This window comes from Lichenostomus cassidix, chromosome 1 (genome assembly GCF_008360975.1).
Source record: "Lichenostomus cassidix isolate B80296 chromosome 1, HeHo_3.0, whole genome shotgun sequence".
NCBI classification, from domain to species: Eukaryota; Metazoa; Chordata; class Aves; order Passeriformes; family Meliphagidae; genus Lichenostomus; species Lichenostomus cassidix.
Window position 1 is genome coordinate 32,293,833 of NC_139479.1, and position 18,336 is coordinate 32,312,168.

Below are 18,336 nucleotides of genomic sequence, written 5' to 3' on the forward strand. Positions count from 1 at the left end.
CTTCTGCCAAGAACAGTCTGTCTTCTGTCAAAATAGGCAAGCTGGAATATTTTTGGCTATGTAACCCTCTTCAATACTGCCATAAAACTAAGAACAGGTTTGTAAGGAGTGCTCGTTGCCATTTTATTTATGGTTAAAAACAATAGTTTTCCAAATACTGATGTCCAAAATTTTTGCTCTGAAACATCACTACTTAACAGTTCTGATTTGGCTTATTTTCAGGCACATATTACAATGTGCCAGCAGATGTGACCCAAAAATAATGTCTAAAATGCATGTATTGCATTGCACTACATTGTAGAGCATTTGTTTTCATTGGTCCGCACTGGGAAGCACTGGAAGGTGCAATGTACAGGACACAGAGTAGCTTGGCAAAGAAGACATATGCTGCCAATGGATGCAACAGAAAAACACATATTTATATAATATTACAACATAGCCCTTCTCTTTTAGCTTACATGATCAAAGATGCATCAAAGAAAACAGAAGCGTACTCCTTGTTACACTCATTCTGGATTTATTCTTCCTTTTAGCAGACAGATTGACTAAATTCAGGTTCATCCTTTTCACTGTAAGAGGTTTACATGCTGAACCAGCTGTCAATAGACTCCTAAAGAGGATTGCAGGTCACGTCATTGACATGGCTGAGGAGGTAGAGTTGGTCCTATCACTTCTAGGAAGATTAGAAACAAAAGAATATTTAAAACTGCTTTTACTTTTTTATTTTCTTGGCAGCAGAGAAAATAAATTGCATAAGACTGCAAGAGTGGGAAGAAGAGTCACTACAAAATATTTACTTATCCTACTCAGGATTAGACTTCTTACAGTAAATTCCTCAAAAGCACAGTGCTTCCTCCTCAAATATCAAGTGCAAAGCCCTGCCAGATATCTCAGTTCAATGTAACTGCCAGTGTGGCCATCTGAGAGAGATGCTTTCATACTCCCCCACTGCCAGAGCTCTGCTTCAGGCAAGGGAGTCCTTACAGGGAGCAAAAGGCAGATGGACTGTGTTTACTGTCCTTACTGACTTGCACAGAAAAGACAGTAGCTCTGAAAGCCTTCAGCCTTTCACAGCTGCTTCTAAATGATGCTAATTCACAGACTACTAGTACTGACTCAGTAGCTGCTGCTCCACTTTTTAAAACTGAGTGGCTGTAATTGCCAATCTGTTTTATATTTCACCCTGTACAAAAGAAATCATATAAAAATATGCAAAGAAAAAAAATTAAAGAAAAAAAACCTAACACAAGTGCATTATTTCTGAACCTACCCAGTTCTGACAGCCCTGGCTCCAGCTCATGGTGCTGTCCTTGACGTAGCTCCAACCTGCTGTGGGCAGAGCTCTGTGTGGTCTCTGCTGCTGGTCCATTAGCACAATTATTGCAAGTTGCCCCTGCAGCCCCATTAGCCCCTATCAAGCAGAGAATTGCTTGCTTTTTCACTGTCTGTAAGCGTTTTGGTGACTCATTTATCAGCTTTTGCTGTATTTTAGAGAGTAAATCACTTCAGCTCCTTATGTATAGCAGGTTTTTTAAAAAGCCATATGATTTGCCAGACTACAGACTGTGACCCTTTTTTTCTTTTCTCTCTGCTTCACTGGCTAATTTCTTCCATCTACATTAATCTATTTTTCCATCAAATACATTCAATTTAACATGAACTTCAGTTCTTTACTGTATGACCATCCCTATCCGGGAATTTTTTGCTGCAGCTGAGGAATGATTTCCAGTGCTTTTAACACAAAAGGACAAACCACTCGTGCTAATTAATTCTAATGAGAGAGACATTTAAAGTTTGGGGAAAACGGAAAGATCCCTATCACCAGCAGAACTATGCTTTAAAACATCTGCTCCTAACAGCAAACTATGAAGTAAAAAAAGGAAGTAAAAAAAGGAAGGAAGGAAGGAAGGAAGGAAGGAAGGAAGGAAGGAAGGAAGGAAGGAAGGAAGGAAGGAAGGAAGGAAGGAAGGAAGGAAGGAAGGAAGGGAAGGAAGGAAGGAAGGAAGGAAGGAAGGAAGGAAGGAAGGAAGGAAGGAAGGAAGGAAGGAAAGGAAGGAAGGAAGGAAGGAAGGAAGGAAGGAAGGAAGGAAGGAAGGAAGGAAGGAAGGAAGGAAGGAAGGAAGGAAGGAAGGAAGGAAGGAAGGAAGGAAGGAAGGAAGGATTTCTTTCCCTAACCCTTGCAGGGTGGGCTTGTTTTATTTTATGAGGAATTTTAGCCTTCCATGTCTTTTTCTTGTTAACATGTCTTGCTTTTGTTTGAAAGACCAAGCTGTAAGTATTTACTAGTGCAACATATTCAGGTTAAGCAAGGAATGGTGCTATCTTAGCTGTCTGGCTTCAAGGTTTGGGACTGACAAGTTCGTATTCTTGTTAACTGTTACTTTGGGTGGAGTTGAGATTTTTTTCATATCTGGTGGCTGATTGAATCAGGGTCTGGCATACAACCATAGCATTAACTTGCTTTCACCTAATTCAATCCATAGCTCACTACACCCTGCTCTCACTCTGTATTTCACACTGTATTTCACCTTCACCCAGTGTCTCTTTGTAGCTGCATGGAAGAGTTCCCGTTCACCTTTCCAACTAAGCCAAATGTCTCTGCATTTTTTGAAATCTCATTGTATAAATGCTTCTCCTTCCTCCTGTGCCTCAAAGTCCTCTATCCTCCTTTGGCAGCATCTCCCCAGCAGTCTGGGCAGAGGATGAGGCAATTTTTGGGCCAAATTCTCAGTTTGAGCTAAGCTAACCAAGCTCTCACCTTATCACCCTGACTATTAGACTAACGACTGCAAACCCTTCCTCTCCTTTCCCTTCAGGCCCTTACATTTTCAACAAAATAATAGTCATTGGAAGAAGAAGCAAGAGTACATAAATAAAGCAATGCTGATTATAAAAAAAAATTCTTATAAAATAGAATACCTGAGTTACAGTTGCTGTTTTATTTGATTTTTCATTATATATTTTTTAAAATTCATTGAAAAAAAAGTAATATTGTCTTGGAGTCTGGTGACTCCTACATTTACCAAGAGTTGGAAGATATGTGTTTAATACCCCTCAGAGCAGAGCAGAGATTGTATATTCACCTCCTACCAAACATTTACATTAAGTGACCCCCACTAGCATTACTTGTTTTTTGATTGGACCATGAAATCAAGATGGCTCTTGTCCTCCCCCTCTACGCTCTGCAAAGTTCATAAGCTCCTGCTCTTCATCAGGCTCATTGAGGTACACACCTTAAATTTCAATGGCCCAAACTTACTGTCAAACATTCGATTTCTTTCCATCATTCCTTCTCAACTATTTTGGCTTCACTTTCAGGTCTCTTGTTCTAGCCTTCAATTACAGAGCCTGGGCCCATGGAAAAGTTGCCATGTTATCATGCAGACCATTTACCACACAGAAATGGTGCTGCAGTAGCTGCCTGTATGCATGTGCACCTGATGCAGTAATATATATAAGGACCATGGATTTCCAATGCTTTATTTTCCTTCTTCCTAGTCACTGTCCATGAAAACTCAATTGTTCTGCCTCACATAAAATTTTTGCACATCTGCATAGCACAAAAATTGGGACAAAACTGAAATCTTACTAATTAGTATAACTTGACCACCTTCTGATGAAAAGTTATGATTTCTGTAAATCATTTAGTATGTCGGAAATGCCACCTGCACACATGAACATTGGCCAGGAGCAAAGCACACAGACAAATTTTTCAATGAAAAAGCTTCATGGAGAGATGTTGAGTGTCTGAGTTATTTATGTCATCATAGATGGCCAGCTACATGTCAGCTATTTAAGCCCCAGGCATGGCCTCCTGCTCAACTGTGACTGGCCCTGTGCAGCACATTTCAAAGTCTGACTGGTTAACCCTTCAATGTAAAAAAATCATTGCTGACATTTAAAAGCCTTTCCTTGTTTAAACAGAGGTTTGCATGAGGAAAGTGCTGTCCACTCCCATCTTGTATGTTACTGGCATCTTTCCACAACTGGCCTAAGAGGTCTCACAAACACAAACCCCGTATTACCATTAAGGGTACCCTAATAATAATATCATATTACTATTAGGAAAAGAGCAGCTGTTTGCAAAATTCAACACCTTTGTGGAATGTCACAGGCACTCGAATGAAACATTGGGGTTTTGGAGGTTAGTACACTGCAATTTTTTCACTCTGTGCTAAGTCCAGTGTTTAGCCTGACAGTTAGAAAAGTGTGAAGCAGTTAATTAGTATCCCCTAATTCTTTCAACAGAGCACTCAGAAACAAAAATTAATAATAGTGGATTCTTGTTTACAAAAGATTCTGTCAGAGCAAAAAGCATTTGAGTGGCTACTGTGATTTTAGTCTGTCAATGGCAGAAGAAAAATTGTAGTATATGACCAATCTGAGATACTGTCAATAATTATAAGAAATTAGCACTGAGATGATGAAGAAGACACAGCAACAAAGAAATTCAACAATTCTGAAGACAGGGAAATTTATAATGAGTGAGGCCTCTTTCTGTATGTTTCATTAACAGCAGAAACTATGTCAAATTCAGTCTTTTGCTGAACACACCACTACTCAAATGTAGTCAAACAGCCTCCTTAAGTTACATCTTCCAACTGCATTTCAGTCCTCCTTCTGTTACCACTGCAAGATACCTTTTTCCCAGGAAATGCAGAACAACCAATTAGAATGGGGTACTAGAACCCTGCAGTAACTTATTTATTTGCCTATTGTGCATAATATGGTCATACTATTATACCTCCTGCCATTCAACCTAAAGTTTTGCTAGAGCTGCTTATTGCCTCTTTTGAACTTTTCAGGCTTTGAATGGTATTTTATGATATAGTAGAGGCAACAGCAGGAATACTTCATCCGAGCTAAGGGAGTCTCAGCAATGCCATGCCCCTACACACTTGGCTTATGATAAGCTATGTTGCAGCCACATGCCTTCATGTAAGCAATAAATGTTTGAGAGAGTCTATTTAAAACAAAAGGAACCAAACTAAATCAATTAGCAAAGTCAGACTTTAGCACCTCTTTAATATTATTTATTCACTGCACTGTCACAGCATTGAAAGATCCTCATGGGGAATCAAAACTCAGAAATATTCACTATGGATAAGAAATGGGAAAAAAGCCAGAAGTGCCATCATTCAGGCAGCAAGCAAGATCACCAGGAGTTACTTGAGAATGATGAAGGTGGCAGGTTTCTGTGAAGTCATCTATCTGTGCTGGACTCTTCTCTAATGTTTGTGTGATTGACATGAAAAATCAGAATGGTTTCTACACAAACATGTAATTATGGTGTGAAAATTACACTTTCTCTGTTTGATTCTTAAACAGAAGATGATCTCATCTTGCTCAAATAGCCAAAGATCAAAATTAGCCTTCGGATGCACAAAAAACCCTGTGATTTTATTGTTTTTGGGGGCTTTTTTATCCCTTAGTCCTTTTCCCTGTCTAAAGAAGCTTTTAAATTGTCACATAAATTTTACTTATTTAGACAGCAACCATGTCTTCTTGACATCTAATTCTAAATCTCATAAACGCTTTTTAAAAGTAGCAATACATCAACATAATTAAAAATCAAAATTGAGATTTATAATCCCTCATGGCTAAAGACATAACTTCACTCTTACATTGACTTTTCACTATACAATACCTTCTCTTGTCCCAGTTTCCCCAGCTAACAGGAAATACAATCGTAATCTTTCAGTTGTTTTGCTACAAACCAAGGATTCAATATACACTTTTAACTCACTGGCCTTCTCATTGCAAACCAATATCAGTACTGATCCAGGGACCAGAAATTCAGGACAAAGGAAGAGTCGGATTTGGTTGATTGTTTTTACTTTTTATTATATAAGTAAAACTGAGGGACAGGAGAAATGCTGAAAGAAACTATATTGCTTAATGAAACACATTTTCAAGCAGACAAAAAAAAGACATTTTTTTGTTATCCTATAGACGCATTTTCTGAATGACACACAAAGAATAAAGAAAAAATCTTTCAAGGACTACTACATTAAATGAGCATGAAATTCCAGGACCAAATTCTTCCAAATATAACTTCAGTGGAGTAATGCAAAGTAACTCCTTACATGGAATTAAGAATTACTCTTCTCCTCATTTCTTTAGATAACTTTTGATGCTCTCAAAATCCTAAGCCAAAAATAGCTAATTTCTCCCTCTTCTTGTGGATCACAAAGGAGGGTTTCAGATTTGGTTCATATAAAAACATGCTGTTAAGTGTTTCCCCTGCAAACAGGACTGATAATGGTGAGACCAAAAGGCCTTTTTGGGGGCCACATGCCTCACATACAGAGACAGGATGGAAGGATATGCCTATGTCTTTGGAGATGTCAGTGCTGACCTGAAGAGTGTCACCCATGCTGCCACAAAGCAGTGTGGAATCTTCCTACAAGGTAAGGAGCTCATGAAGGTGGCTTAGACCAAGGTCCATTGACTGTAAAAGTCACCTTGATGTAACTGCAACGAAAAGGACCCTGGTCAAGTCATTGTTTAAAGGCTGAAGAATTTGAGAGAAATGAAAAATCAAAATGCGGACTTCACTGCCATTTTTAGTACTTTAAAAGCTGCATTTCTGATAATCCAAAGTACACCACAGTTCAGTGTAGACATACACCTAGGTCAGGTACATTCCAACTGAACAGGATGTCACTGGAGCTCATTCATGGTCCACTTCAGAGTGGGATGCCTACATTGCCCACAGCCAGCAGGACTGAAGAAAGTATGCTGTTCACTAGAAGGCAGACAGGCTTATTTCTGTGGGAAGGATGCTCTGGAAATACAGGATCACTGGAGTGACCATGGTGGATGGTACAGACCTCCCCACACTGAGCCAAGAGAGCCTAAGGCAGTGCAGTAAAACCTGGAGACAGAAGGTACCGCTTTTCAATGTGGGAAGTAAATGAGAAGACATTCTGACAGGCAGGCAGCCCAATATGCACACTGACCACAAAATACCTGCAGGACTGTGCTGCAATCAAAAGGAAATGCTCTGTCCAGAATGGGCTGGACATCTCTGTCCCAGAGTAAACAGCCCTGCTTAACTCAAGAACACTTTCTTAAAGGTAATTTTAAGAGACCGAGATAAATCCCCTGTTCCATTAAATAGAGTCTTTGGAAAGTCTTGTCTCAGTGTACATTTGAAAAATTTTGAGAACCTGGGAATCTTACGCTGAAAGATAATTCAGCAATTCAAGTTAAGTAGATGCATTAAAACAAACCATACAGATGTGCCAATTTAGTGAATCACTTTATGGCGAAAAGAAAAAAAATATTTGTTCTCCTCTTTTTTTAATCATTACTAGGTTTCTTTGCAAGCAAAAGAACAATTTACATTAAAAGTTAATTCTCATTCTAATGAAACAAATCAAACAATTTGTTAGTCTACAAAGGTTTATCCATGTTTTTATCTGCATTCTGTTGGGTAGCCCCAATTATTTAAGGGTAATTGCTCATACATAGTGGTCATACAGGTCACATCAGTATTTTGACTGCTCCTGGTGTACATGGGTTAAAATATATGCTAAGAAGAGACTGGTAAATTTAATCTCCATGCAAAAAAAAAATCAGTATTGGAAGACCAAGAGGCAAAGATCAACAAGAAGAAATTTTGAGAGATCCTTTCTTGAACCCTAGTATATTGCTATAGAAGATTTGATATACAACTTTCTTCAAGGGAGCATGGGTAGGGCTATATAATTGTACATCTATTCCTAAATCGTGCACAGTCACTACAGTTTACTCAACACTAACACTGTTAGCAAAAGACTTGGAGTTACTCTCTGCACTTGTAGGAAAGTGGGCTCCCATCTGATTGAGTATTTTTCATCTCTGGCACCTGTGACCATGACTGCCAGAGTGGTTCAGAGGTTGACAGAAGTTATGTGTCACCGGTACACAAATTCATATCACTCACTGAAAAATGAGTGAGGAAGTTTAGCCTGGAGGGTGAAAGCTGGTCCATAAGAACACAATTGTGGGTTTTGTTCCCATCCCATGATAGTAAACAGGAGGATAAATAGCACTGGCAAACACAACTATAGCAAGACACAGATGAGAATTCACAAAAGAAAAACTTTGTCTTCAGATGCACTCGGTCCTTCCCTTGTCTTCCCTTGCCTTCCCCCCATCCTCCCATATATGTTGTACTTACCATGCTCTTTCAGAACAAGGCATTAGCGCATCCCTTCACAAAGTGAACTGAAGAACTTTTACAAGAGTTGATTCTGTCAGTAAAATTACTAGTCAACACAAAAAATCCTCAAATACTCAAAAAAAATTCTAAAGGATTTACAGGACTTTTTTGGTCAAGCTGATAATTTGATTACTTTTTTAATATTTGGAAAGCATAGTTATAATGGTTTCCAATCCTCACTCTTACAGAAACACTCAGACACACATTAAAACCTTGGGTGGGTTTGCTGAAGATTTCTATGCCATACTTACATAGTGTGTACATTAGGGGTAGAGCAAAACTCATCCAGCTAGCCTGGCTCATCATTGCCCAGGTCAGGGAACTTACCAAAATGCCCCAGACTTCCTTTCTTTCCAGGATAAGCACATTTCCTTCTAACGGCGATGCAGGGGCAGGGGACAGATCTCAGCCTTGCTCACCAAAGCAGAGTTGTCACCAGCATGCCCAGAATGGTGGGGAGCCCCAGGACTGCACCTCCCACCTGACACGGTTTTCCTGATTTGTGGGCATGAAACAAAGGTCTGGATATTGTGCTGGCACTCCACAACTGCAGGGTGAGCCTTGCTCAATGCAGACACTGCCAGGCAGCACTTAAAGGCCTGTGCTCTGCAGCAGTTTGGATTAGGTACAGCACTTCTCCCTCTCTTTAGGTTCTGTCAAGCCACCTCTACAGGTTCTCACAACTACTCAAAAAAGTTGACATTCCATCCTGGCTGCCTTCTACTCACTCTGATTGCTGACGGTTCAAAGCCTTAAAAATCCACCTGAAATACTTTGGCGTCTATAAAATATTTCTAAATACTTACAAATAGAATTGCTGATGTTGTATCTCTCACAACAGGAAAGATCAACACCCCTGTCCAGCAACCTGCCCCTTTCCTGATGCGAGAGAGGATGCATGAGGAGCACACACTCCTTGTCCACTTGATGTGTGATGTGACAGCTGTCAGAGTTGTGCTATATTGTGCCATTTTAGTGTTTGCAGCCTTGGCTGTAGTGATTTTCTTTATGTCTTTATGATGCATTTTTTCTGAAAGAGGTATAGGGTGGGATGTGAAAACTGCTTTATCTCTGTGTGTTTTCTGACACCAAGTAGAGAAGAAAAGCCAATTGTCTGATCTTGAAAACACAGCAAAATTGGCCCGTGGCTGCTATTAACACTGAGACTAGTTTAGAAATCCAGTGATCCATAACCCCTCCATGGTAATTACAACTGCTCTGATGCCCCATTAAGGTTTTGTTACTCTGTGTGCGTGGGAGAAATATTCACTTCATGAACATAAGTATCTGTCCTGCAAGGAAATAAAAGATTGGATTTGGAGAAAAAAATATTCTATTTCTCCATATTCTTACCTTCCCTGCATGGGCACAGGAGTAAAATCCTCCCCCAGAGCAATGCAGTCATCCTCCCCTATTGCTGATTTTTCACACAGGGTCTGTGGCTCTCCAAGACTCGCTACCATGCCATGATACTCTTTTAATAGCCGCAGCTCACTGCAACTTCTGGTCACCGGCTTGGCTGCCACCTTTGTAGATAAACTGGCTTGATGTGAAGAGGTCTGATTCAGCTCCATCTCTTGTTATCTAGAAACTGGACTGTAATCTTTGTTATCCAAGTACATCTGTCCCTGGGGGGCGCTCTCCTAAAGAAAGTGAAAACAAATATATTGGGATTAAATTGAACTGACTCGATGTTTACTTCAGCACAAACATGTTTAAAATGCCAATCAGGTTTTTTTAGTGCATTTTTGGGTATTTCTCTCTTTCATTTATTTACACCAGGAACAATTCCAATGTTTTAAACATCTTTGCAACTTCAAAAGTAGATACTATAAGCATTTAAATAGATAAATAGATGGGTCTTCTACTTTGTGGGAGATGATTTTCTCCCACAAATTTCCCAGTGACTTGCACTGACTTATCCCATAAAATAAGCCAAAATCATCTCTGCACAAGTGGCACAAGAGTGGCTGCTGAAGAGCCTCTCCCCAGCTTACAAGAGCCCTGCTTCAGCACCACCACACAGCTTTTCTCTGGCAGCTGTGGTGGCAGCAGCCTCATGGAAGCCATCGCTCTCCCCCAGCCCCTGTGCTCCCTCAGAAAGCAGTGTCCTGCTGCAGATCTGCCATGGGTGATGGACCCTCATTAAGCAGAGAAGGTGCTTGAATTTTATGAAGACAGTGTGCCATTCCAGCAGTTATCAGAGGCATTTATGAAATGTAAATCAAATCTTGATGAAAATGAGGCTTTACGATGTGATTATTAACGGTGATTATAACAAAAAATAGTGCATAACAGTGAAAAAGCTTTTATGTTCTCATCATTAAAATTCAGCATGAAAAGTTATAAAAACCTCTTCAGAATCCCACAAAGTGCACAACTCAGACATGACGACTGATTTAAAGATCAGCCTGTCTTAAACACATGCTGTGGAGTTTAATCATGGGAATATTTCAGCATAAAGTGCCAAAGCCACTGCAGAGGACAGAAAGAGCTTGGGAAACATGCCTGTCAGCCTCCAGCATCCTTCTGGTGGGGGAGCACAGCCTTGTCAGAGCACATACCTGCTCCTCCCTGCCGAGATCTCAGCACTGGACACTTAGGTACTCCTGCAGGGCTGTGGGGGAAAATAGCACAATAGGCTCTGATTCAGTTTCAGTTGGAGAAATCACTTGAAACAGAAATGACAAACAGCTAAGTATGATTTTGTGCAGATTTGAGCTGTCATGGCCTTGCAGGTTGGAAAGGAATGTAGGTTACTGAATAAAAAACTGCACATACAAGCCACCACAAACAGGTTGACTCCAAGTAAAAGCAGGCTTGCTAACCAAATCTAAATTAGAAATTCCCCAGGTAGCATACCCTTCCCAGTCCTGCGTTTCTATTTCTTCCTATTTTCAATGCCCTTAATTCTCATCTCCTAGTATTTTTCATCTGTCCTTGCAAGTAGATTGACAAACTTGACTCTTCCCATCATTGCACAGTAGCTGAAGTACTGTGTCCAGCCCTGGTCCCCACAACTCAAAAAAGATGCACAGATCAGAGGAGTCCAAAGCAGAGCCACAAAGATGATCAAAGAGCTGGACAACCCACCCTATGAGAAAAAACTATAGGATTTTAATATTTTCTCCTTGGGAAAAGAAGGCTCAAGGGGGACCTCATTGTAGCATTTCACTAGTTAAAAGGTGACTACAAAGAGAACTGGCTCTCTCTTCATGAGGAGCAATACGAAGAAGAAAAGAGGCAATGCGTGCGAGTTGCATGAGGATAGGTTTCATCTCAATATAAGAATGAATTTTTTTGCAGTAAGACTAACAGCAACAACGTCTCCAGGGATAGAGCTCTCATCACTGGAGATTTTGAAAACAACTAAACAGGCTAGATGATGTCATTGAGACTCCCACAAAAGGTTGGACCAGATGGTCTTTCTAGGTCCCTTCCAATCTGAGTTGCTCTTTGAGTCTGTGATTAATAGCCTAGAAAACTCAACATAAATAAGCCTTTTCTTAATTGTGCTTTATTTGTTTTCTCAGAAAGGAAAAAGTGAAAGGAAAGGTAGGGAGAATGTGGTGAATAACTGAAAGAAAGAAAGAAGGTAGCAGCTACTGTCTTCAGAGGGCTCTCGTGTTTAGACATGGCTAGCATACACCAAGAAACACGAAAGACATTTCAATTTTCAATGTGTAATACCTCTCCTTTAGACATTTCCATAAATGGAAGTAAGGAGCACAAGCATGGATGAAGTAAAACCAAGCACACTGCCACTGAGCTGATCCAGGGCTTCTCAATGGCCTGAAAATCACAGAACTTTTGTGATCAAAGACAAAATCCCAAGTGAAAGTTCTGGAAAGACACTCCTGTGTGGTGGAATCTAAAGATGGAGGTGTTGGGAGGGCAAACACACACCACACAGAGGCCACCACTGTCCCACCAACACTTTATTGTCACCTCTGGTAGCCTGCTCCCCTACCAGGCAGCAATTTTGCCTGTTCTAAAATTCCAAACTCTCTTCCTTCCTAATAAATAACTTTGAACTGAAAATACTTCCAACTCCAACTAGAAGAGATAATTGCTTTTGTCTTCAATCTTACTTTATATATTTACATACTGGTTTTATTAACATACTCTGCAAATCATAATAGAGATATCTGCCCACATATTCCATTTTTCATAACATTTGGTTTGTCTGAGTGCCTGCTGTGAAAATTCACAGATTTTGAAATTATGTCATGCTGTGGAAATGTTAAACCTACAGCAACTCAGGCTGTACTAGATTTTAAAAGACAAAAACCTCAACACAACCTCTGAAATTGATCCTTTCTCACCCCATTGTTGAGATTTCTTATCTTGAGGTGAACAGGGACTAAATCAGACAGGCTCTCATATGTACAAAGCCTTAGCATGAAAGACATTTATTTTCAGAATTAACATCTGTGAAAAAATGAAAGAATGTCAAGGACGAGAAGTTTGACAGAAAATGTGATTTCTGGTTAAAAACCCATAAACTGCTTTATTACACATTCACAAAAGCTTTGCAAACAAAACAAACAAAAAAAAAACCCAACAACAAAAACCAACCGAACAACAACAACAAAAAAACAGCGTCATGTTGACACAAGAGGCAGGTTTGATTGTGAACACCTGTGTACTAAAACATTGCTAAGGCAACTATCTCCATGGTATCTAAGCTTCTAAGACATCAGTGCATTCAAGAAATTCTCAAATGATCACATTTCTCTGTAGTTACAGAACTTCACTTTTATTTCTTCTTCTTTTCTCTTATCTTGCAATGCTTCCATCAGCAATGAGACATAGGTGAGATACTATCATGTGAAGGTAAGGAGACATTTTAGCCAAAAAAAGGTCTGCTTTGGGTACATTCTGGAGGTATGCACCACACAGAGTTTTTCATCCACAACTAGAAATTGGTCCAGCAACCACCCATCTTGTATTGGGCTAATACAATGCTAATAAATAAATTAAATAAATAAAAGGCCTAATACAGAATTTAAACCTCTTTTGTCATCCCTTTTCATCCCTTTTGTCCAAGCCCAAGCAGGTGAACATCCACTTTAAAAATATTAGTGACGAAAGAATTTTTTCTTCAAATTTTAGGTGCAAATAAGACTAACAGGTTATTTTATTTTATTTGTAGCCTGCTTTTTGGTTACAAAAAAAAAGGCTGCAGGCAAATTATGTATCTTGTGATATATCATCATTTAAAACATTCTTTTCTTGGGTATCAATAAGCACAGCACAGTATTTTTGCATTTGAAAAATAAGAATTTAATCTTAGGGTCCATTAAAGTTATGAAATATCACGCCTGCTCCAAGTAATTATTTATCAAAGCCCTTTTCCACCAAGACTGGGGGAAAAAACATTATTTCTGGACTAAGTCACCTTCTCATTATTAGGCAGAAACCCAAATTCTGAAAAATTACTAGCTGAGGAGGGACGCTTATATTCTATATTTGCATCTCCCTCCAGGCATGCATCTCCAAACAGCTTCCCCACAAGTCAGACAGCTGATTGTCCTTCCCATGGCAAAGACACCTGCCAAGTGGTCACAGCAGCACAGAAGAAGAGTTGTTTTTAGCCTCAGGCCCAGAGAAACAGAGCAAGGCTTCAGTACTGCAGCTCAGAAATCCCTTCCATCACAGGCCTGTCCTTGCATGGCCATTGACAAACATATCCCTGACCCTGCCATCCCCAAGACAGGTAGATGAAAACTCAACTGAAAACCTACACCTCATGTTACAATCTAAAAAACACACATATGCACACACACACATGCTCCCACAATACCATTGCCAAAATATATTTACTTGTATTTATTTCTTTTAAGTAAAGGGAAGGTACTGCAATATCTAATGTTGTCATGTGCAAACAACTCTTGGTATTTAATTGGTATGTTTTCTCCTATAAATTGGAAGTGTTTCTAGCTGTAGGAAGGCAGCAAGGCTGGTTTGGACATACAGAGTGTAAGAAATCCCTCTGACATCCAGGGTTTGACAGGATATTCCAGTGCTGTTCTTTTCCACAAAACCCTGCCTATCCTACACAGAGGATCCATTATCTCATAGGGTGATGCTAGGGATTGCACAGAATAATGCTGTGCATAGCAGACCTCTTGCATGACTGGGAAGATGACAAAGCATGGTGTACAGAGTGGGGCTGCAGGACAGCCCACAGCAGACTGTCATTCCTGACTCTTCCATGGTTTTGGGCTTGTCTTTTCTTGCCATCCACCTGTGGCAAGAGGAACAACAAACCTTTCTCATTATGCACCAAACATAAAAATAACACTCCATGAAGTTCCTGTCTAAGATGATTTAAGACTCCCCACTTTTGTTCCCCATGAATTCTTGGCCCAGGGCTGCAGGGAATGCTATATAGCAGGCAAAGTAGGGTGATGGGCTATTAGAAGGTTTGTCTCCATTGACCTGCCCGAGAAGAAATGGCTTCAAATTGCCCCCAGGAGAGCTGTTCCCAGGTGGTGGCTCCCAGGCGCACCAAATAATTAAAGCCCAGACACCTTATTTTCTCTCTCATCAGGTTTTAAAATGTTTCAAACACCACAAGTTCTGTAAACTGACAGAACGTAACAGCTTTCAGTAAGTTGCTGCATTTCATTAGTCAAAAGGAGGGTGTTTTCCTGGGAGAAGTTTATTTTCCTAATCCAAATACTACATGGGATACTTACTGGATGTGGACCAGCATGGAGCCAATCATTGGGACCTCACATTCTATGCTGTTGATCTGGGATGGACATTCATATGTCTAGGAAAGTGAAAAACAGACCCAGCTGCAGCACCTTGAGGATTTCAGCAGAAGACCCTAGATCTCAGGGCAAAGCAGTCTTTGCTGTACTTTAGTGCCTTCCTGCAGCTGGGAGGCAGCCTGTGCTGAAACAAGGCTCTTAGGGACTTCCCAGCTCAGCAAGAGCACACCTCACTGATCAGACCCTGCTGCTCACACCTTATTGCTGTGTCACGGCAGCAGCCCCTGGGGCACACAAGAGACCTTGGCTTCCTTAGTGCCTGGGCTGCTCACAGGGCTGATGGGGATCCAGCACCACAGCTTCACCTGAAGACTCTGAGTGGAACAGGACACATTAGAAATCTTGTAATGCTCAGAGCCAAACCTGGCCTCTGCAGAGGGTGAAGTCCCTCTGCACTCAGCTGATGCTGCTGTAATCCAGCAGCTGCCGAGCCTGGAGACATGGCCTTGCCTCCTGGGGACTGGGATTCCTTAGACTGCCACAGAATTCAGGGGAGACATGGGAGTGGAAGCCTTGCAGGATGGAGGTCCTTCACTGCATTGAGGTGGTGGCTAGGATAAAGAGCCCTGAGTGGGGAAGAGAAAGTGCAAATTGGGATGGGGGGTCAGAATTAGTGGGAGGTTTGCACCAGAGGAGCGGTGAGGGGAGCTGAGGGCTTTGATAGAGTGCATGGAGGGCGTTCAGGGGCTTATTGTACAGACACAATTCAAACAGCTTACAAGAGGAGACAATTTACAAATCCAGAAGACGGGGGGAAAAAAAAAGAAAAAACACCAGAAAACCACCATGTAAGTTTGTGGCGAAACCTCCTGCAGGCCATACGCGGGCACAGGCTGCCGCCTGCTGGCTGCCTGACCACAGGCCACAAACTGGTTTTTCCCGGAAAAAAGCTCTTTATAGGCGAGTTGAATTTTTAAAGGCGGCTGTCAGAGGAGTGTCCGTGCCTCCGGGCCAGGGGGGACTGCAGCACCCGCCTAATGGTCCATGGACAAAAATAAAACATGTGTGATCTGTCAGCGGGAGCTGTTTCTGCAGCACAGGAATGGTCTGACAGGGCATCCCTTCGTGTGCAGGTGCAATGGGAAGTGCTTTCTCTGTCTCCTACAGGGAATTGACAGCAGTAGGTCACACCCTAAGAATTTCACAGATAGAAACACAGATAGGTTTCTGCTGGAAGAGACCATAAAAGCCATCTGGTTCCAACCCCCTGCCATGGGCAGAGATGCCTTTCACCAGATCAGGTTGTTCAAAGCCCCATCTAGCCTGGCCTTGAACACTGCCAGGGGTGGAGAAACCACAGCTTGTCTGGGCAACCTTTTCCAGTGCCTCACCACTCTCATAGTAAAAAATTTCTTCCTTTTATCTTATCTAAACCTACTCTCAGTTCAAAGCCGTTCCCCCATGTCCTATCACTATCTGCCCTGTTCCTCTCCAGCTGCCTTGCAGCTCCTTTAGGTGCTGGAAATTGGTGTTAGTTCTCCTCAGAGCCTTCTCTTCTCCAGGTGGAACAACCCCAACACTTTTAGCCTGTCTTCTCAGGCAGTGTGCTCCAGCCCTCTGATCAACTTCATGGCCCTCCTCTGGACTCAGTCCAGCAAGTCTGTGTCCTTCTAATGTTGGTGGCCCCAGAACTGGACACAGAGCTCCAGCTGGTTTTTACATTTAAGGAGTCTTTTCTGGTTCAACAGAAGATGGTAGAGATTCTCATCATCATTTGAGCATTAAGTGATCATCCTGTTCAAAGATCCATTTCCCCATGTAAGCATTGCCCTGTGCAAAAGATCTCCATAAATTAGAATTTTTGGTTGGTTGGTTAGTTAGTTGGTTAGTTTGTTTTGAAAGAAAACCCTCTATGCATAATTGTCAATGTGCAAGTCCTCAGCTCTTGTTGAGTGTTTAGTTTAAAGAGCTGGTTTGAGGAGTCCTTTTGAAGGCGCCTTTGCTGAAGGAAGAATGTAAGTGAAGAGCTGTCAGCCTGCACACTAAGAGTAGGGAGCACTGTAGGCATAATGACAATCAAACAAGGAAACAATATTCTGAGAAAACAGTAATTTCCTTTTTCCTTTCTTATTATATCTGCCAAAGAGGTGACTATAAAGCCCATTCAAATGGACAGACAGACTTTTAAAGTGTCTCATCAGACACAGATAAACAAATTGCAATACATTATAAGGTTATCCTCCCTTTCACCACCACCTTTACCTCCTAGGTCCCTATAGAGCCCATGGAGAGAGAGAGGCACTGACCACATAGCCCCATCCAACTGGGCTGACACAGGGTCAGTTCACCATGCTTTAGGGTGGTCTACATCTGTGCACAGGATCTGTGAGGCACCTTCACTGGAACCAAAATGTTGCCCACAACTTAAGACAAACAGGAGACTGTCTGCAGCTAAATACTATAAACTATAGCTTATGAGCCCAGAGATTCAGGGAGCTACATTAGAAGTACACTGTGTCAGGAGGAGAATGGTGTAACTTTGAAATAGATTTTTTTTTTTTAGGTCTTGCTTTAGGAAAAAAAGAAAGAGACACAGACACTAGAGGACACTTGCAAAATAGAGCTGGAGATTCTACAGCATGTGCAGCTTACTCAGATTAAAAGATGATTAGAAATCAGGCAGATATGAAAAGAAAAGGTATCAGACTCCTTCCTGTCATGACCCAAGTGTACCACCAGAGAAGGTTTTTTTCTCTCCTTAAGCTATGAGAGTTGCCTTTTATGCCATGAAGTTAATGTTTCTGTATTCTCTCAAAAATGAGATCGATATACCATGTCTCAAGAAACATAAATAGCCTGCTGAGAGGTCCAGGGCCTTTCATTGCACTTCTGTGCAAGAATGTGAAATGATTCACACTCATGAGTAAAACTTTAGCACTCTAACTCTCCTAGAGAACTTTTGAGAGCTTGGTATGACTTCTCTTTTGCACTTCATAACCCTTTGCTTACGTGGTTATGGAAAGACAATGAGATCTCACATTCTCAGCTCACGTTGAAGAGCTTCTGTGGGGAACTGCAGAGGTCTCAAGGGCAAGAAATGCCCAACCCTGCAGCCTCTGCAAGGGTCTTCACTCTCTGAAATCTTTCAGTACTTTGAAATCTTAAATGTCTTCCAACAGGTCTTTATTGATTTTTACAGAATGGTGAAGTTATTTTATTTTAAGCATGTCAGGTTAAGTATATAGCAGTGTTCTATCCTGTTATTTGGTGCCTGTGGAGGTTCTTTATAACTTCCTTTTTAGTTATGAGCAAGACAGTAGGAAGAGGTTGGTTAGCTGACACTATCTTTTGAAATTGTTAAAATAAGTCTGGTTAGTTTCTGCTTTGTTTCAGGAAAAAAAATCA

The 18,336-nt window shown here is 41.1% G+C and overlaps 1 protein-coding gene across 1 annotated transcript in view; it reads right to left on the reverse strand.

Annotated features, from left to right (window-relative positions):
* Positions 1–18,336, reverse strand: part of OCA2 (OCA2 melanosomal transmembrane protein) — a 193,090-nt gene that overhangs the window by 158,860 nt on the left and 15,894 nt on the right. Inside the window, exons 3-4 of the mRNA XM_085055664.1 lie at positions 10,774–10,826; positions 9,563–9,852 (exon numbers count right to left, since the gene is read on the reverse strand). Of these exons, the coding sequence (XP_084911790.1) occupies positions 9,563–9,783 (221 nt within the window). The 5' untranslated portion in view covers positions 9,784–9,852; positions 10,774–10,826. The remainder of the gene's footprint in view (positions 1–9,562; positions 9,853–10,773; positions 10,827–18,336) is intronic.